Genomic DNA, 20,903 nt, shown 5'->3' with positions numbered 1-20,903 from the left:
TATCTTTCTAGCTTGCGCAGTGAATTTTTTAATGTGGCACAGAGTGCATGGTACTAGCCGAATCTTTACTAAGATTCGTCTGCCAGAGTCTAGTGAAGTAGGATAGTGACAGTGAAGTTCTCAGGAGGGTAATCTTCTCTGAGATGGACAGCTTTACAGGACTACTCTAGGATGGTTGGCCAGCCCACTCTGCCCGTGGACATTTTGTCTCTGACCCTTCAGTTAAGACCAGTCTGGCAGGATACATACCTTGGCGGAGGCATAAAACATTACCAGCATGGCTTGCAGCCCTCATAATGGCACGCAAGAGGGCCCGTGGAGAAATGAATTCAATAAGCACTCTGGATTGTCCACTCTTGCATGCAAAGTGAGATAGCGAGAGAGAGAAAGTGGACGAGTGGGAGAATAATAGCATTGGTTGCACTCATTTTGTTCCGTTCACTGTTAAATTTCGTTGCTTTTTGAATGATCAATTTTTTTTTCTTCTGAATTGGTTAATTGGCTAATGGTCTATAGTTGTTCGAACAGCTTTTTTTAAACAATTTGGGATGATATAATGAGATATGAATTGAAATTCGAACTTGAACTTTAATTTTTACATAAGGCTCATGTGAAAGCTCTTTTTTCTATAATTGTCGTGGTAGAAGCATTAATGGATGAATGGTGCTTGAGTTAAAAAAGTGTGGTACTTTTTCTGTGTGCAACAGTAAGTAATCTCGTTTGTCAGTCTTATTTTTTGCTGATTACTTTCTGGAAAGATAGCGTATGATGCACTGTAGGAAGAGGTACTCTCTGGTACTTTCAGGTGGTGCCGCATATCATTCCATGAGCATCAGCGCAGGTGATGGTACCCCTAATCGCTCATTAACAGCTAATCGTCACTTGCAATGGAAAAGTCAGAAGGTATTCATCGACCGGATATATCAGGTGAGTATCCCATCATCCCTTTTACATATCCCGCCATGCTTCATTATGATCAATGTAAACTGTCACTATCTGCTTCCCTGGTACCATTATGTTGTCGAAGATGACATCTTCTGCACAGCTTGTCCCCAAAAGTTTTGTACTTTGGAAGCTTTTATTATGCCCAAGTGAAATGGAGGAGTTAGTGAGGCGATGTCTTCCTCTCATCCCCTCAGATCATTCATTGCACAGCAGCTACTGTTAGTATTCATTATGGCGCTTTCAGATTTTCAAATAGTTTTTAAATGCTGTTTAATTGTGGTTCTATCATTGCTGTATGCATTTGCAGATATCCAACAATTGTCATCCCGGCATCGGATTGGATCAAGCAGCTGCTGAACATATCCAAGAAATATTGATATGTTTATTTTTGAATTATTGGAATGTCATCCGCAAACAATCGAAGATATGGAACGAAGTATGCGTAGTACTTTGCCAGCAAGCATGTTCCACTGGATTACTCAGGTTATTTCTTCCTCTAAAATCATCATTATTCATTTCGTGCTATCGCTGTAAAAGGTTTCTGTACCGGTAGAATGATTGTGCAAACTTCTGGTTTCAGTGTCAAAATACTGCTGAAGCATTACACAGGATCCCACGAAAAAAACTTCATGATAAACGAAACGCAAATTCGAAAAGCTTGATGTCACTTCTGCATACGCTGCAACCAAAACTAAAGGTGTCATCCGATATTTTTTTTTTCTGCTTTAAAATCGGTAAATTACTTTGTTGCAACATTTTAAAAATAAAATTTTTAAGCTATTGGTGGGGAGCATTTGCAGCTATGATTTCAATGAAAGCAGTCGTTCCAGGAATTGCTGGGTTACAAACTAGATGAGGAAGTGATGCTATACTTGCTTTCTGTCATTGAATACATTGCTGCAGATATACTAAAGGTATTTTGGAGGCACCTTTACTTTTATTCTTCATCCTTCTGTCCTGTTTTCTAGATGTAATAATTCCTCATTTCAGTGGACTGGAAATTATGTGAAAAACATAAGAAAATGTGATCCTACTATTGGTTTGCAGAATTTGAAAATTGCACTCAGCGCTGATACAGTGAGTAAAATAATTCTCTATGATTCATGTGTAATTTTTCTCACTTTTGCTGGTAAATTTGGGGTTTCAAGTAATTAATTGCAAGTGACAAGGCTGCTCATCTTATAACTCTTTTGCCTTCTTTACAGCTTATTTTTGATATTTAATTATCTGAATTTGCTTCATAGTCTTTCATTACGTTTAGTAATTTTTTTTGCAATCACAATGCTGACTTATTTGTAGAGCTTGATGGAGCTTACAGAAATGTTGTATAATGATGAGGAGACATCCACAGCCGGAATATTAAATGATAATGTTGAGGATATCGTGCAAGAAATGTCATATGAAGAGGTGCTTTTCGAGTTATTTTGAAGTCATCACGCATATTATATATATATATATATATATATATATATGTCATTGCTGTTATCTGTAGATTGCAATTCTATCACTGCTTTTTTACCCTTTCATTTGTTGTACGTACATTTATTATATCTATTACATTATCTAATCAGAAGAGATATAAATCCAGGCATCACGCGATTTCAATCGTGACGAAGCTCAATATCTTCGTGATCTTAATCTTATCATTCATGTCTTCCGACGTCGTTTTGAGACCGTTTTTGAGGATTCTGATGAGGTAATTTCTAATAAGCTTAATATGTTTATGATTTTGTTTTTTTTACGGAATGTTCTGGTTTTCCAACGATTCCAGCTATCATGTAAAATATGTTTTCAGCACTATCTTGATGAAATGTTCGGTAACATTTTGGAATTGCACGAGTTAACAGTAAAGGTCCAACGAATGTTGGAAGATGCAATTGAAATGTCTGATACTCCATGTGTAGGAGCCGGATTATGGGAACTTGCAGAAGCTCACGAATTTGATGTTTACATTGCTTATATGGTATTATTTCTTATGGGATAAAGAAGTCCAACAAAATATGGTCCGAAGTTTCTTTGTTATTTTGAATGATGAAAGCTTGACAACACAGGATCTGTCTCGTTATTATATGATTTATTTTAAGGATTTGTTCAAGAGATCGTTAACAACTGTTGTAGAAAAAGTGTTGAACGATGCTAAATATGAGCAGTTTTTCATGGTAAACATGGTGTTTTTATGATTGCTTAGAATTATCATTTCTACATTATGCTTAAATTTGATATTTTACACAAAATATGATTTGTTGTTTAACACGAAGATGAGGAATTAATGAATCTCTTTTGGAAAGATTTTTTCGAGGCATTCGTTTTTTCCAGCTGGAGGATCGAGCACATAGTATCACTCCTGGGGGCGAAACATTTCGACTTGCTGTTAAATATGTCCTTCCTTCTCTTCTCGAGATTCCTGTTATTCATTTCTTTCGTTACGTTGAATTTACAAATGTTAGTTTTTTCCAGTCTGACTTTCTAAATTTGATAAATTACGTTCATCTTAACTATGTTCTCCGTCATTAATTGGTGCTCAGTCGTCATTTTTAAAGAAATACTTTTTAAATTTTTTCTGTTATCACTACAGTATTCTTTTTTTAGATTTTATGTCATTTGGCACGACCACCTGATGAAGTCGAAGATTTAAAAAGCGCGAAAAGTTATTTTAGTGGTCTTGCCGTGAAAGTGGAGTCACTATGTCCTTTGTTTCTGATTAATCATCTAAAAACGTCAGCTTCTACTTTTGTTACATAAAACTGTATCAAGATTTGCTTGGTCGTTGCTTTGCTCCTATGTCTCGTCCATTATCCTTTATATTTTGTAGAGAACAAAGCATTCGAGCTCTGCCGGAATCAAATTGTTCACGTCAAAGACGAAGGATTCAAGAAATTCAGCGAAGCATTGAACTATGGGAAGGCAAGGAAATTGGTTACAAATGTGCGGAAGTTATCAGAGGTTATATTTCTGTGTAATTTTCATAACGAAAGAATTATTCGCTGCTATGAGGAAGTCAAGTAGTAATGCCGATTTATGAATTAAAGTTCATCCAAATGAAATAATAGGAAAGAATGCCCTTTCAATAAGAAATATGGAATAATTTAGTTCTTTGTTCTTTTTTTTTCTACATCCGTTATTTTGAATATAATATTATTCACTAGTCTTGCAGAAGGTGATTTGTTGCTGTTGCGATCTGGACCAGTATCTTCTGCTGGTAAGTCTTTTATTTGCTTGTAAACTTATTAAACCATTAACTGCTTTACACCAGTCGATTAAATTCCTCAGAGGAAATAACTAGTAATGCTGCTGTGATTATTAATGTTTCCCCTTGAACTTTAGCCACTGTCATGTTTTTGCTGTTCCTCATTTTCAAATTCTTACAGATACGCTAAAAAAGAACAGAGGAACAACTGTGCGTCATGCATTCCTCTTCGACCATCTTTTAGTGCTTTGTAAAACATTGCGCTCTTCGAGACCCGAAAAGCCACTTTATAAGTTCAAGGATAAAATGCTTATACGTAAAACAGATATATTCGATCTAACGGACACTGAAGGTCCTGTGATCTTACTGGTTTATCCTGATATTGAAATGATTTTTAATTTTGTTCCAATGTGGTGTTTTGAAAGCAAGGTACTTAACTGAAATATAATTAGCTGAGAAAGATCTCCACTGTAATTAATTTTGTCTTTACTGAATGTTCAGTAACTTATTACAGAACTTCAAAATGCTTTTAAAATCGTATCGCGATCAATAACTCATGACCGAGCAGACAACACTTCTTGGGTACTGTTTTGCCGAACACCGGAAGAGAAAACTAGTTGGATGTGCGATTTAGTTAAAATTCAAGCGAAAAGGTATGCAAGTTTTCGATTTTTAATTTCTTTGTATTCGCTCATGACGAAACTTGAAGTTTCTGATGTGTAGGATCCTTCTTTTTTCGTGCTTTTCAGTTCGTTAGATCGAATGTTAGATGCATCGTTAAAAGAAGAAGAAAAGCGAGTCCCACTAATTTTACCGACATCTGACCAGTATAGGTATAATTTTATATTTTCATTGGTATCATTGCTAACCAATATTTTGTGACATTTATCCCCATAGTAATGGATTTAGATTCTTGTTGGTTTTTTGTATATTTCTTTATTTTTTTTTCAAGTGGAAGTTGCAGGTTTGCTGATCAGGACTGCGATGAAAATATTGTGTTTGAAGATTATACTTCGAGTAGTGGTATACCAGTTGTTAAACATGGAACTGTTCTGAAACTTGTTGAACGCTTAACTTACCATTTGCAAGTTTTTGATCATTTTTAATTGCAAATTCTCGGGATTTTGGCGATAGTTGGTGATGCATTCGTGGTTGTACGGATACCTCCAACAACTTTTTTTGGTCTTCCCCTTTAAATTTAAAGTTAAACCTGAAGTTGTTTTTGTATTAATCATCCATATTTCCAGATACACGGATTATAATTACGTGCGCACCTTCTTGACCACTTATCACTCATTTTGCACCTCCTCAGAATTGTTGCAGTTGCTCATCGAACGTTTTCAAGTACCTACTCCGCCACAGCTCCAAGTAGCTGGAGCGAATAACACATCTAACTTGGAATCACGGTAAAATCCGCAAGGTTTTATTAATTTGTACTTCAAAATTTGTGGAAATGCATTCAAAATCTGTAAGTAGTTAATCACATTTCCTGCTAAATTCAAATGCATTTGAAATGAAATAAAGGCGTGTTCTCTGAAATACAATATACAGGAAGGTAACTTGGTTGCGTACTTAATTGTTTTAGAGAACTTTTAAATGGTCCTTATGCTACTGTACATTCTCAAGGTCTAAGAACTCAGGTTTCTCCGACACTTTTAAATAGAATTGAACGAAGTTATCAACGATTTCGCAAAGAATACGAGCAGCCAATACAGTGCAGGTATTTTAGTAATAATTTCTTTGTATCTTTAATAACATTGTACTTTGAAACTTCTTTTTAACGATTTTAGAATCAATTGACGAGTCACTAATAAGTACTTGGAACCTCATTAATAAGCATTTGGAATCCATATGTGCTTTTTTAGTCTATTTGCAGAAATTCCCCTCATAATAAATTTTTATATAGGGTACTGAGTGTGATTCGACAATGGGTCAATAACCACTGGTATGATTTCGAACATAATCCGATTTTGTTACAAGACTTATGCTCGTTTTTGGAGGAAACTGATTCTCATGGAAAAGTTATCAATCAATACAAGAAATGGTGCAAGAGTATTAAAGTAACAAATTTCTTGCTTGTAATTCATAGTCCTTTTCATTGCAAATTTTATTTTGCATAATGCCATTATGTTTATGGTTTTATGAACAAAAATATAACTGAATAGCTTCATGAGTTTGTCTTGTTTATATCATTTCATTGATTTTTATCGTTGGTTTTAAAATTATGTCATTCATGTCTTTTTTTTTAAACTTTCATTACAAATTTCGGTTTTTTGCATACTTGTATCGAAAGGAAGAAACGAGCTGACACTATACCGTCGGTGGCACACAGCGCTTCACAAAGCGAGCCTTCTCCATCAACAATCACTTCGTATGGTCCACAGAAACCGAAGGTAAGAATGTATACATTAGTTGTTAGCCGGCTAGATTTTTCCAAAATTTTCGAATCAGCGGAAAACGATAATTTCTCCCTGTTAGACAAATGAAGCTTAGTATATCTTTTTGATCATATTCATATGGTTTTAGAAGTTCGATTTTTGGTAAAGAATACAGTCTCATCAATTTCCAGTCAAAAAAGGACTTTCGATTCATTCCTCGTGATTTAAATGAAATGTCTACCTTTATTTCTCTGTTTTAGTTGTGGTTTCAAGTAATTTTTTTCAAGATTCTGTGGCATATTGCCGAGAAAGGAGCCATCGAAACATACGACCTTCTGTCACTACATCCAATTGAAATCGGTCGACAGATAACTCTGTTACAGTTTGACCTGTATAAAGCTATTAAACCCATTGAACTGGTTGGTTCAGCATGGACAAAAAGGGATAAAGATCTTAGAAGCCCACAGCTGTTGAAGCTTATTGATCATAGTACTATGGTTTGTTAATATTTTTCGTAATCAAAATAATCCTTTGGTACGAAACATCCAAGCGTTTTTCTTCCTAGCAAAATTTTTTTTTGTTCACGTTTTTGTGTTTCTAAAACTTATTAAATGATGTCTTGATAAGTATAATAAGTTTCTGTCGTATGACCGGTTAACTTGTTTTTTTTTTTCCAGTTAACCTACTGGGTTGCTCGCTGTATTGTTGAAACTGCTTCGCTGGATGAGCGGGTCTATATGTTCTCACGAGTGCTGGAAGTAATGTCTGTTTTCGAAGAACTCAACAATTTTACTGGACTTGTTGCTTTGTATTCTGCTCTGAATAGTAGTTCCGTATATCGACTCAAAGCATGTTGGGAGGTATTTTTTCCTCATATAAAACGAAAATGCTTTTTATCGTTCATGTTTTCCTCTATGTTTATCTTTGATCTTTTACTTCTCAAATTCAAAATCTTTATGTTTGGCTCATAATCATCAATTTGAAGAAAATTGATCGCGAAAAACAAGTATGGTATGAAAAATTTAAGAAACTTTGCAATCCGCATTGGAAGGAAATGATTGAACGACTGAAAAGTATCAATCCGCCCTGCGTCCCCTTTTTTGGTCAGTTCTGATAAACATTATTGTACAGGTAGAAGTGTGAATGAAAACTAATTCCAACGAAATATATTGCAAAAAACAATTCCCAAGTTTAAGAATCTCATTTGTCTGCATTAGCACGATTGATTTTCTCTGTAGTTCAAGCAAACCAACTGGGTACAGCCATTTTATTACGATATCTTCTTTAAAAGGAATGCGCAAATTATATTGGATTGTATCATTGTGTTTATCCTATAACTTTAAGGTCATTATCTTTCCAAAATTTTTTTTTACGAAGAAGGAAACAGTACATTTGTGCAAAGCGAAGATCTTACTCATGAACAGGTTTTTTTTTCTTGGTCTATTTATGAAATGGTGCTTTTATAATTATGTGTTGCAAGTTGAATCCATTCTAAGTGGTCACTGAAACTGAATTGTTGAAAGTGGTTTTAAACGTTCAAGACGTTATTGTTGAGTTTGCACATAATGATTACTTTTTCAAACGTGGGCATTTAGATTGATAATAAATTTGTTGCATTTTTATTGGCTTTTATTTGGCTTCGAAAATGAGAAGTACAGTGTATATTATTTTTTTGTTTTGTAGAAGGCTATCATATACGCAACTTTTGATACGTTTCACGGATTATTCATTTTATTTAAATCTGGTCAGAGTTAATACTTACTTTTATTATTCAACTGCAGTTTATCTAGCCGATTTGTGCTCTCTGAAGAGATCCCTTTAAAATTAAAGTTCGAATCCGTTGTGCTTAAAGTTGTGTAACAATTTTGCTGGTAATAAATCTGAAATCCGTTATATTTAAGATTAATGCCGAAGGTAACACATCAGTTGTGGGTGCAACAGGTCGTAAAGTGATGGTGTCATTTGTGAAATGTCGTCGGATAGCATCAATTATCAGTGATATTCAGATGTATCAGAATGAATCGTACGCTTTGGAAGTGGAGCCAAGCGTGAGGGTAAGTAGGTTTATGGAATTTATAAATCCGGTGGTGAATTCTGTGAAGTGGGTCAAGGATACAAATGTTCACTTATTTGCTTTTTTATCATCCATCTAAAACATTGCTCAGATCAATTTTTGTAAATAGTTTGAAACTGATCATTTCTTTCTTTCTTTAAGTTCTGGACTAGAAACACTGATCATTTCTTTATGCATTCATGTTTCTTTTTGAATTCCAGTGTAGGTTGGGAAATGTACAGATATGATAGTTAAAGAATATATAGAAAGTTTTGGTAAGAATTTTTTCGTCATGCGACATGCACTACCTCCTTGCCGTCTTTTTTCTTTTCTCCGCTAGTGTCTGTTTATGTGTAATAGCATTTTCTATTCTGATGACTTCCGGTGAATTTTTTCATATCAGGAAATCTTATTCCGTATTCTTTACTCAAAACATGTTGAGTTTAATATTTGGTCACTTTGACGAAATCCTTCTGGAAAAATCTAAATTATTATTGTTAAGGCTGCAAATGAAAATGAGTCTGCTTATCGCTAAAATACTTTTTGTGTTTTGTTAGAATACAAAAGCAAATTGTCGATTTTACGGTGAGTTTTTCCGGGAGAATTGCAACGGAAGTTAAAGGAAAAAAAGTGCAATCTCATTAGTAACAGGAAGAGGCGGGGAAGAAAAATTTTGTTTATAAAAAACAGCCGGAAATTCATTTTTTTTTTTGAGGAGTAAAAAGAAGACAAAATGTGGATATTCGTTACCACTGTTAGTGGTGTTGTTACTGTTTCTGAAGCATGTTCATCTAAATTGGTGTTAATGTGTGTGAATTCGGAAGCTCTTTCAAATTGTCAGAATTTTTTTGGTTCCTCTCCTCTTTATTTCACTTTCTCGCGTTTTCTTGTTTTCTCCTATGTAAATAGAGTTCTCTGACTTCATTCCACAATCGTTTTCCTCTCTCACTTGTGGTTACCTTTTGACTGCTATTAGATCATTTGTTCGACATGTTCTGCACTTAGTTTTTTGAAGTGGGTTAGGAGCGGTAACTGTCATCCGAAATTCGGTGCTATCCGGAAAATATATGAGCGTAGTGATGCAAAAGACATTTCAGAATGTTTTTTCCTCTTTTTGATCACACTGCTAATATTTGTCAACTACAATGTTCTTGAAGCTAAAGGGATTCTTGAATTCCATGGAATATCCTTAGGATTTCAAATAAGACGCTTTATTTGCATTTATGCAGTTGAAAAATTTGGAGTCTTCCTTAAACAATCAGTTGCTAATTCACATCCAAAAAAATTTACGATATTAGCTAAAAATATCTGGAAATTTGAAAAGTCCTGAGACTTTCAGTATTATGACCTCTCAGACCGTTTATTCTGAGAGAGTTTTGATAGACATAGTGTCTGCTGAAGACGGTCACTGCCGACGTGGATTTGGTCGAACCAGTTGGATCGGTAGCAGCTGTGGTAGGTAGCGCCCTTTGAGACGAGTAACTGCAAACAGTAAAAAATGATTAGTGTCTCTTTGTGTATCCGGAGAAACATTTAGCTGTTTGCTGGCTTTAATTCTTCCTCGCATTTGATCATTTGGCAGCAATTCGTAGACGGCATGGAGAAGGGTTGGCTACGATAAGTTGGGGAAAGAAGATGACGAGATGCAGGGAGGCGATATATTCTAACTTTGTGTAATCAACATATAGGACTTTTGCTGAAGAGAGGCAGATGATTGTGATTAATTTCGGATTTAATAGTTTCTATTGATGGTTTTTTCTCTTTTCTTTTTCTGCAAAGAAAAGAGGTTGAACAAAAATGTTCTCTTTTCGAAGTTTTTTAACCGACAATTTTCTTGTTCGCACAATTTTACCGTTGCTTCCTCATCATTCATTTTCCATCAAAATGATGAATGGGACATGAATTTGCGTTGTTCTTTTTACTGTAAATTTTACCTATTTAAAATTTTTTTGTGAAGATGGAGAGGTCCCATGTTTGGTTGAGATGGGCGATGATACAAGGAAATCGCTGCTAAAATTCAGGATCATTGAAAATTTCAATTGAAAACTACAGTTAATTAACTTCTTCAGTAATCCTGCAGAATTTTTTTGTTCTAAAAGATATTTCATGAAATCTTCAATTTCAGAAATAACGAGAGAATAATTTCTAGAAATAATCCCTTTCAACAGTTTACATTTTTTTTTTTAAATTTAATCTTGGGTAGGCAAGCTCATATTATTAGGTACTCACTTTAGTTGAAAAATTTGCACGTATCTCTAGAATTTGTATAAATTATCTCGAGATTTTTATGCAGTTGTTTGTTAATCCATCGTTTGATATGGTAATGGAAGGAGTTGGTTTGATATGGTAATGGAAGGAAATGGAAGGACCTGTTTGCTATAACAAACTATATATTAATTATTGTAATGCTTAAAATAGTTTAATCTGTCTCTCTTTCAAAATATCTTAGCAAATAAAGTTTGGAGCATTAAAGTGGAATAGATGAATTACTTATGGTCTTATTTTTTTTTTTAACTTATGGTCTTATTTTCGTTTATAGTATATAAGCGAGTTATAAAGATTGCACTCTTTGTTTCAGGTCTTTTCAATCAAAATCAAATACCCAAAAAATAATAGGCTTTTAAAATTGTTTCGCGCAGGGTCCGAAGAATTTACTTATTATTTATAGGGAGGTTTACTGTCAGTGTTTACCTCCATATGCATTTTAACTACTCACCATGGATGTGTAAATGTATTTCGAAGTTAATATATTGATGAAATATTATGTATCTGACAACTAACTTTAAAGTTCAAGTTTCAAAATCCCTCCTTTTTATTCACTTCAATTTTAATTTTTGTTGATTTGAGCTAAATTCTAATTTCAAATTTGTTTGGTTTTAGATAATTAACTTATTGTGTATTTTTCAGTTTTCCTTCTTTCTACTTTAGATGCGTAGTTGTAAACTAGTCTTACCATTATTTTTAATATCTTCCTTTAATAAATAAATCGGTCATTCGCTGTGAGAGATTTGCTAGATCTTTTACTATGGGTATCAAAGTTAATCATATTTTGGCAGCTATTATTAGTGGAATCCGATAGTATCGGGGGAACACATGTAATATCCTATTACGAGCTATAATATTGGTACTGTTTTAGGAGTTGGATGGTTTCTGTCATCCTTAATAGCCTTATCGCAAGGCGTATGTGTGTATATGTATGTGCATATGTCTGTATGTATTGTATTTGTACGTATGTATATGTGTACATATGTATGTATGTATATATATGTATGTGTGTATGTATGTATGTGTGTATGTGTATGCATGTATATATATATATATATATATGTATATGTGTGTATGCATGTATGTATGTATGTATTCATGTATATACATATGTGTGTATGTATGTATGTGTATGTGTCTGAGTGTTAATGTTAGTGCTAGTGCTAGTGTTAGTATATGTGTGGGTATGATTGATCTGTGCGTCCCGTATACAATCCAAGCAATTGGACCTGTTGTCCATCGCTAATCACTTTGTACCTTCACTACCCTCACTCTCATCCTTCTTCCATGCTACAAAAGGAGCCGGAACTCTCCTTTTCCGGCATTTTATCTTCCAATATTTTGTTCGACTTTTTCCTTCTAATGTTTCGAATCGCATATTTTTTGGCTCTTTTCTTGATTACCTTCATATAAGCTATCCATCGATCTAGGAATTATAACATTTCAAATTTTTGCATTTTTGTAGTAATCCTTATTATAAGCTACTTTCGCTTCTCTTGACACTTTGGTACTATTTTCCACCTTTATTCAATGTTGCCCGAATTACTTCCTCCATATGACGTACATTTTTCCTTGCTGTTCAGAAGTTTCTTGTGGAGGCGCTTTGAAGGGTTTGAACCGGATAGTAGCTCTATTATTTGACTATCACTATTTCCAGCAAAAAAATCACAGATGATTTTCGGTTTTGGCGATAAACAAATTTCTCGATTTTTAGGGGATTTCATTTCTGTTCCTGCAAAAAATATTTGAATGTGCTGATGGCAATTCAGCCTAATAACTTCTCATTTTGACTCTTTACTTTCATCTTGAAGTTTTGTATTTATAATTATCCTTCATTGCAATTGTTCAAAAAGGTTTTAACAAGCGATTATTTTGTACTGAGCGTGGGCATTCGCTACCCTTATTTTAGCCTTGAAAACCGGTGTCTTTTGGTGTTTCTCGTAAAAAAGGTGCAACATATCTTGTTTCGAAATTTTTCGAATTTAAAAGTTTAATGTTTCATATATATGTTCATTCGCGCTTTAGCGTTATTTTTTCAACTGTTATGAGTGAAGTAACAGAATCTTAATGTTATTGTATTGTAAAGAAATGGTACTAACTGATTATTGCGAGACGACACCACTTATTGCTGATAAATGCGTGATGAGCAAACGGAAGCGATGGTTTTGTCAAACTAAGGTGAGCAGTATTCAATTTTTCTCCTGGTGATGAGATGAACAGAAGGGATTGTTATGCTCATTGTATTTTGTCAGAGTTATATTTATTGCCTACGCTCCTTATAATGATCTTCATAACATCTTCGCTAACATAACAGTAAAGTATACAGCTAGCAAAACATGATTTTAGGCTTATGCCACTGAATTTTAATAGCATGGATATTGTAAGCATCACTTAAATGCCAGTGTAAGTGTGGTGAATTACAAATCCGCTGCGAGTTAATGCGTTTCCATACTTAATAACAAATAGAAGTGGATAATGACACTATCAAGATAATTCTCTATGCTTTAAATGGAATCAAAGCAGGAAGAAATTTCTATCGGGAACTCTAAAATAGTAGCTTGTTGACTTATAATTTCTGAACTAGAACTAGTAGTGTTGTTTCAAAATTTTTAGTTTTTGATAAACTTCAAAAAAAGGGTTTTTTGTAAATCTTATATGACTGCACTGTTTTTTTCTTAGATTGGTTAGTTATGTTTTATTAAAAGTAATGATAGAAACGATTTTTTTTAAGAAAAAGGACCAGGAAAGAAATTGTGAGATGTTCCCGGCTGGTCTACCATTGCTGTTGAAATACGTTATATCACTTGTTATTCAAATCGCAGCTTTTTTCTGCTCCTTCAGATCATTTTTCAGGACACCTTAGTTCAGCTTTCCATGCATGGATCATGCTACTGTCGTTGTAGAATGAGAAAAGGCAACACTTTTAGTTTGATTTCTTACAATTTGAAATTAAAAGAAGTTATGAAATTACAAAGCTTTTGAAATCACAAAAATTGCTAAATAATGAAATTAAAAGTTTGATAATCATTTCATGAATCGGATCTAGAAAATAGTGATACAAGTGACATTTTTGGCTAAAATTGATTTTAATAATATTATTCAGCATTAATCGCGTGATTTCAACGTTTATCAAGTGATGAGCATTGAATCTTTCCTCTTATTTCATGAACGAACTATGCCTCCTCAAAAACTGCGTTTCCTTTTCTGCCTTTCTTAGTTAACCTGAGCGCTCAGTTGGTGTGGTATCATTGCTTTGTACGGTATTGTTGCTTTTAATTAATATGCAGAACTGTCAAGCACAATTTTCATTCATGTTTCTGGGTTAAACAGCAGGAACTACAGTTTAATTTTAACTTTTTTTTCCACTTCCTCTATGCTGTTGGTTATAGATGGCAGTTATATTGAGTTCATTTGGTTCTAATGGATTATCTAAGCTTCACATGTTTTATTCTGAAACATCATTAAATTTTCAAATTTTTTCGTAACTGACTTGAACGGGTTTATGATTTTCGGTCAGGAGGGCTGGTCAGATCTGTGATCTCTTTATTCTTATAAATAAATTTTTTATTACAATGGAACGTTGATTCAGACGATGATGATTACTACTGTAAATCATGCTTTTTGCCTTTCAAATGATGATGATAATTGAGGAAGTAAATAGATGAAACCGAACTCTTGGACGGATGACCCTGTGACCTTTGTGAAGGTCCTTTCCAAAGTGTGATTGGTCATCTTCGTGTTGATCCGCTAAAGTTACAGCTAAATTGTTTTTGTCAATATATTTGCCTATCCATTTTCCTGAAATAATGCTTACGGAAAGTTATTTTCAATAATTATTTCGCGAGTAACCAATTACTTTGCATTGTGGCTTTAATTATTCATAATCATCTCATAATTTACTTTTACTTGGGATCTTATTTCTTTTGAGGAGAAGCAGAGATTTAGATATTCAGTAGGAATCCTGTCACTGCTTCCTAATGCTAACTGGTGTATATAGAGTTGTCGACTACCTTCACTGCAGTTTGAAATTGAAGCCATCGCTAGACGAAAAAGGACAAGAAAGGATGAGCCAGGTCTCATTGTCTTGTTGTTCTGGTAAATAATTTTTATATAGGTTGTTCTGGTAATGTAGATACTCACTCAGTCGAGCGATTGTCGGGTAAGAAAGTTCTAAGAGTCGCAGAGATCCACGTTATTACCTTTTCTTTTCACCTTCTAACATCTTCTAGAATTGAACTAATGTGGAAATTGAACAAATGTTATTGGTGGTTTTATTAAGAGGATATTAAGCAATCGGAAGAGCACTGCACGTTCAATATTCCTATCAAGAAAACTGAAAGTATAGGCGTCCTAATTTTCCTTCAGCTTGTACATCATTTCGAAAGCTCTTCTTCCAGTCATTTCATTTAATCGGCATCATCACTGACAATGCGACAATCTTTGCTGCAATAATAATTTTTTGTTCGTCAACGTAGTGTGAAAAATACCTAACGAAATCAAGTCATGCGCAAGAATTCTATCTCTCATCGTTTTGTGTACCGAACATACAGTAATCATAGCAATGATCATCCGTAGTGAGTTAACTGTAATATTAAGTAAACCATTCGGTGTTCGAATTTATCATTTCAGTGAGCACTTGAGCCACTGGGGTACATCATGTCGGATTCCATTTATGGTTTCATTATTCCATGGCCTCTGCTATCTGATTCTAAAGCAGCATTTTGAAATTTTAGTCGCTTACTAGACTCTTTGCTTTAGTAAGACTTCAGTTCGGAAGATTTGAGTAGTCATATGTATATGTGCTACTAATCCCTATGCCTGAAGTGTAGTTCATTTTGTGTTTTTTTTCCTCATGCATTGTAGGCACTTTTTTTGTCCTCTTTGAAGGACTATTTCATGCTGATATATGTCTTTTATTCAGAATGCTGATGTATGTCTTTTATTCAGAATTATCTCCAGGCCTGCGGTGTCTGTGGCATTATTAGTGTTGTTCAGTATGGTGACATTCAGACAAATGATAACTTAATTGTGGAACTCAATCACTTGAAGCGATCTAGGCCGAAGTCGAACATCATCCAATCCCATCATCGTAGCAGCATTTGGAGCGCAACCTCATTATTTTTCTACCATTTTTATTAGCTCATTTTCCCTCGTAAAAATGCTAGCCAGCGATTTTTGTTCTGTCGTCTCGCTTTCGAAAATCTTCTAGAATCAGTTACCTAGCTGCCATCTTGCTTATCTGCAGTCTGCATTATCATAGCAGCGTTTCCTCGTTTTTCATTTTCTCTCCTTGCTCATTCTGTCTTGAAGTTTCCATCCGTTTTACAGTGATATTGGTGCTGATTTCAATGAACGACTTCCGGTTAAACAGGCAGATATGTGTTTGTAGTTCTGCGCTTGCTCTTACTCCTAACCAGATTTCCACAGGGTAAATCTTCCGTGCTTCTTTTTATCCAATGTGTTTTCTGGCTATTCCCTTCTTCTTTCACAGCAGTGTTTAATTTTTCGCTTTATTTTGACATATCCCTCTACGATTACTCTTGTATGATGTGGTAAGGTAGCATTCCTCTTGCTTTATTCGACTTTTCTGCCGCTAGCTAAATACTTCCTGACCGCCCACTCATACTTTTGGATTTTTCTTAAGTCATTTTATCATTTTTTTCGACATAATTTTGATGACCCAGACAATAGGTAGTGAATTTAAAATAATTGCTAGAAATTTCATTGATTCAGAATTTGGCGTCCGTAATCTTGATCTTTCCTTGAGAGAAATTTAGACGAGGGAATCAGTTCTGTGAATATGAGGTTTTAGAATTCCCTATCATTATGAAATAAATGTATGATGTCTGTTGTAGTTTTGATCTGAATTAAAAATAGGAACTTGGATTCTCTTTACAATCCAATTTCGTTTTTTCAATGAGCATACAAACTACATTTAATTAGTGGTTTCAAGCCCTTTAATAGAAAACGAATTAGTCCAATTTTTGTCCGGTTACAAGTGGCGTCATCTACCCGAGATATTGTCGCAAACTTTTTTCCCACAAATAATTTCTTTAGTTACTACTATCTCGTGTCTACCACATTACCGTGTCAGATCGGAAGTGATAACGTACTGATTGCAGCATGTTTTCATGTGCTTGATTCTCCTGCTGCTCTCGATCATCTTCTGCAACATCATCTGTTTCTGCATCTTATGATCCGTTAAATTTGTCTTATCCGAAGCTAATTTCATTTCAGTGATTTTTTCTTGTATTTTATTTAGTTTAATTTTATTGAATACACTTTATTGCCAAAAGAACTTTATTACTGTCTTTGTGCAACTTTTCTTCACTTTGCCTTTAGCAGTTTGGTTACTTCGTTTTCTTTTATCTGTGTGCATTGCATCAGTAAACATATTCGAACTTTCTTTTTCTACCGTTGTTCTGATTTATTATTTTCATACGGTTTCAGTTAAACTATATCCATCGATTGCACATCTCATATTTTCATTTAAAAATTGGAAAAGATTCTCGGAAACATTAACTGGAGTCTTTTAATACTAATTTATTGGTTATTATTTCGAAACAGCTATAATTATTTCTATATTTTGAACGGATAAGTTTAATTCAACCAATGGTTAATATTTTTATATGCAGTAAGATAGGATTTCACCGCATATTTATTTGTAATTGCATATTTCGAAATTTCAGCATTTTTTTGAGACAATTAATCCACTAAACGGTTTTGATGGGAAGGAATCGTTGGAAACTTACATGTGGGAACAGTCTTTGAAAGTGGAGCCAAAAGATCCTGATAAAATGGAATTTGTCGTAAGTTTCTTAATGTTGTTTTGCGTGGCTACTACTGCTGTTTAATGTTCGATTAGTTTTTGGCTAACGTGATATTTGAAGATTCGTATATGTGAATCCTCCTCGCTATTCTTATTTTCAGAAGAAATATTGTCGTTTCAGATTTAATTGCACCGGAAGATACCCAGTTTATTACGTCTGAAATAAAAATGAATTGATAGTAAACAAACAATAAATTTTTAGGGTTTGGAAAATCGTTTTTATTATGTTTTCTTTTTGTTATTCCGTCCACTTTATCTAAAAGTAATGCAGTTAAGAGTAGCTTTGAGTTAATATTTTTTAATTTCTCTTTTTACCAATATGCTTTCTTTAGATCAGCTGAGTGGGTAAAATGTAGGAAGGATGCAAAACTAAATCCAAGTCATTCATCTTCATAACCTGTTTCTAAAACTATTTCGAAATAAAACTTTTTAAACTTCGGAAAAAGTCGCAATCCGGCCGTTCATGTTTTTGCAAGTCTTATTTAGATCTTAGAAATAATAATGAATAGTTGCTAGTAAAAAAATTAAACATTCGAGTTGAGGTTTAGGAAAACACTTTTTTGTCGATAAATTTCAGTTTTTACATCAGTTTCTGGAAAATATATAAATTGCAGTTATATTTCTCATGTTGTCTGTAGCAAGTTGTAAATAAATTCAAAAGTTTGTTGTCTCTAGGAAAAATTAAGAGTCTTATTTGTTCGCCCCTGTAATACTGGATGTTAAATTTTCTGAGAATTGTTTTTGACGAAGTCTGAAATAGTTATTCTCTACCATGAAGTGAACTCATGATGAGAGGATCTAAAATAACTTTACAGGTGAATTGATATTTCATTGCTTATTTGCCAGTTTCATGTTAATTATTGTTCATGACAGATTTTTTATTGTAATAGTTGTCGTTTTCAGAAACCGTCCAGACCACTTCACGTGCTGAAATCACCAGGCATCAAGCCACCTAAAGGGATTTCGTCAGCACCATCAACTAGTGGTCCATCCAACCATTACTCAGGACATCGTGGTAGTGGGCGAGGGTTCTCGGCATTTAACAATTACAGTTCCAGTGTATCCCACTCATCGGATATGTCAGTTTTCAGTATCATAGTTTTTCACAATTACATTGTTCTGTTATATTACATCTCCAAAGAATTGTAAATATCAACTGATCCAATATCAGGTGAACGTGTGTTAGAAACATTTATTTTTGAGGTTTCTGATAGGATCCAATGATTATTTGGAAATAACTCACGGGTTTATTTCTTTAAAAATATCGCCTATTGGTTTTAGTTCCGGTGCTTGATTTTTATGTCTTCTTGCTTTAAGTCAATTAATGAACACTGCCAGCAGAGATTGATATGAATTAGATGCTTTACCGTATGGGAACGTAATATGCTGCTCTGTGCTTGCATGTGAAGTGATTTTAGGACTGGATTACTTGCTCTTTGTTCTGAGGGACGAAAATAAAAAATAGAAGCCAGTGTTCACGACGTTAAAAGCTCATTATTTAGTAACTAACCCCGATTAGCGAATATTAGCTTATATTTAAGACCACTTAAACCATGTTGAATCTCCGAATTGATTCCACCTTTATTTCGTGAAATGAACAGTGTGATTTTAAAACTGTATCACTTTTGTTTAAGTAGAAATGTGAGCACTATAGATTGTTCTATTCAGATGCTGGTTCAAAGTTATATGCTCTCTTTTTCTCAGAAATGAAAAAGTGATTGAATAGTAATTCAATACTTATTTAAAAAATGCAATTGTTGCTACCAGTGCTGAAGAAAAGCAATTATTTGAATTGGAAAATTATTTGACTACTTTTCCTTGTGCTGCATCGATATCATTTTGAAATTTATCATTTCCGATAATAATTCCATACCTTACTTTTGCTTATACGATCCTTTAGGTCACGACCCAACTTATTACCAAATTTCGAGGACCGGAATCCTTATCTTGGGATGGTTGAAATCACTCCAGGTTAGTTCAGATCCCTGCGTTTACTATCTGCTTAGTGTGTAGCAAAACATGATTTATTTACTGCTATTTTAAAAATGAATTGATCACAGCTTTTTGAGATGAATTTCTGAAATTGACGGATTCAAGTTGAGGTCTGTAGCTTCAAATATTTAAGTATCCGTATGTTTAGGTCAACAACCGCGATATCTTGGTGATGCAAAGCGTGGTGCTCAGTCAACAATTACTTCGCCAATAGAACCACGTATTCCGCCAATAGTGTCGAAGGCTAGGCATCGAAACGACAAGGCATCTTCGACACCACCAAGTCCCCGTTCATCGCAAAATGGACATTTCACTGCTCCATCACCACCTCCTCTCTATCCACGAAAATTGTCGACCCAAGAACAATTGGCTCCACTACCATCTCTAAAATTTTCAGTTCATGCAATTCCAGATGTGAATGGTCCTGTTCCGCCTCACTCTGCTCCATTCTGCACTGCTCGACCAGGTTGGCTCATTTAAATGAGTGTAGTTATCCTTTTGTTTTTGATACGGACACTCCACATTGCATTAGTAACTTCCACTAAGGTGTGTTGATTTTAGAATTCTTCAAATACATTTTGACAGCATATTAATGATTGGAAGGACAGAGATTATCTAATACAATACAATAAATTGGTGCCAAAATTTTGACACTCTCTGAATTGTTAAAAAATTTTCCATTTATTTATCCTAATTCATTGCTATGATATTTCGAAACGTTCAGACTCATTCGTTTTTCCACCATATGGAGGAAATGCAATATGTTCCCGAACAACAGCACCTTTGGAAAATACCTCCACTGCAGTACAAACAGCAGGCATGATTCCAACAGTACCACCAAGGAAAAAAGTGGAGCCACTACCATCACCACTGTCTGATGATGCTGTGCGCGTCGTCTGGAATAAGTTAGAGTTGAATTTCTCAAACTTCTACAACCCAAATTTCAAATTTATGGAAATCACAATGTAAATTTTCGCTATTAGTATTTGTTGAGGTCATGTTAGCTGATTCAGGATTTTTAGAGAAGCAAGGTCAGCTGTGTCCGATGCAAGCGGTATAATATCACTATTCTCATCATCGCAAAATTCAAGTCAGAATAATGCTGCCACAGCGCCAAGGTTATATCCACGACGAGCCTGCCCAGTTGAGCCACCTCCAAGGCCGCCAAAACTGTAAGTTGTTTTTTTGTGTTGTCTTGACAATTATAGTGCTATGATGATCGTTGTTTGCTATATAAGCTGTTTTCATATTTGA

The 20,903-nt window shown here is 34.4% G+C and overlaps 2 protein-coding genes across 2 annotated transcripts in view; both read left to right on the top strand.

The window, feature by feature from the left end:
• Window positions 1-47: 47 nt before the first annotated feature.
• LOAG_02080 (hypothetical protein) lies at window positions 48-371 on the top strand (the record flags this gene model as incomplete). The annotated part of the gene is made up of 2 exons (XM_003137618.1): window positions 48-92; window positions 171-371. The coding sequence occupies 2 exons, from the start codon at window positions 48-50 to the stop codon at window positions 369-371; spliced, it is 246 nt and encodes an 81-aa protein (XP_003137666.1).
• Window positions 372-660: 289 nt separating this feature from the next.
• Window positions 661-20,903, top strand: part of LOAG_16361 (hypothetical protein) — a gene marked incomplete at both ends in the record, with an annotated part of 21,088 nt that continues 845 nt past the window's right edge. Inside the window, 32 exons of the mRNA XM_020449014.1 lie at window positions 661-685; window positions 806-927; window positions 1,253-1,381; window positions 1,526-1,642; window positions 1,776-1,859; window positions 1,936-2,022; window positions 2,245-2,352; window positions 2,534-2,641; window positions 2,741-2,908; window positions 3,030-3,104; window positions 3,262-3,387; window positions 3,535-3,662; window positions 3,758-3,888; window positions 4,100-4,144; window positions 4,314-4,484; window positions 4,647-4,785; window positions 4,882-4,965; window positions 5,097-5,216; window positions 5,380-5,538; window positions 5,718-5,852; window positions 6,039-6,192; window positions 6,430-6,525; window positions 6,798-7,007; window positions 7,188-7,370; window positions 7,496-7,613; window positions 7,855-7,934; window positions 8,412-8,564; window positions 17,518-17,637; window positions 18,561-18,736; window positions 19,558-19,628; window positions 19,798-20,115; window positions 20,374-20,554. Of these exons, the coding sequence (XP_020307563.1) occupies window positions 661-685; window positions 806-927; window positions 1,253-1,381; window positions 1,526-1,642; window positions 1,776-1,859; window positions 1,936-2,022; window positions 2,245-2,352; window positions 2,534-2,641; window positions 2,741-2,908; window positions 3,030-3,104; window positions 3,262-3,387; window positions 3,535-3,662; window positions 3,758-3,888; window positions 4,100-4,144; window positions 4,314-4,484; window positions 4,647-4,785; window positions 4,882-4,965; window positions 5,097-5,216; window positions 5,380-5,538; window positions 5,718-5,852; window positions 6,039-6,192; window positions 6,430-6,525; window positions 6,798-7,007; window positions 7,188-7,370; window positions 7,496-7,613; window positions 7,855-7,934; window positions 8,412-8,564; window positions 17,518-17,637; window positions 18,561-18,736; window positions 19,558-19,628; window positions 19,798-20,115; window positions 20,374-20,554 (4,121 nt within the window). The remainder of the gene's footprint in view (window positions 686-805; window positions 928-1,252; window positions 1,382-1,525; window positions 1,643-1,775; window positions 1,860-1,935; window positions 2,023-2,244; window positions 2,353-2,533; window positions 2,642-2,740; window positions 2,909-3,029; window positions 3,105-3,261; window positions 3,388-3,534; window positions 3,663-3,757; window positions 3,889-4,099; window positions 4,145-4,313; window positions 4,485-4,646; window positions 4,786-4,881; window positions 4,966-5,096; window positions 5,217-5,379; window positions 5,539-5,717; window positions 5,853-6,038; window positions 6,193-6,429; window positions 6,526-6,797; window positions 7,008-7,187; window positions 7,371-7,495; window positions 7,614-7,854; window positions 7,935-8,411; window positions 8,565-17,517; window positions 17,638-18,560; window positions 18,737-19,557; window positions 19,629-19,797; window positions 20,116-20,373; window positions 20,555-20,903) is intronic.

Source organism: Loa loa (genome assembly GCF_000183805.2).
Source record: "Loa loa unplaced genomic scaffold supercont3.1, whole genome shotgun sequence".
Lineage (NCBI taxonomy): Eukaryota > Metazoa > Nematoda > Chromadorea > Rhabditida > Onchocercidae > Loa > Loa loa.
This window is presented reverse-complemented; position numbering and strand designations above follow the sequence as displayed.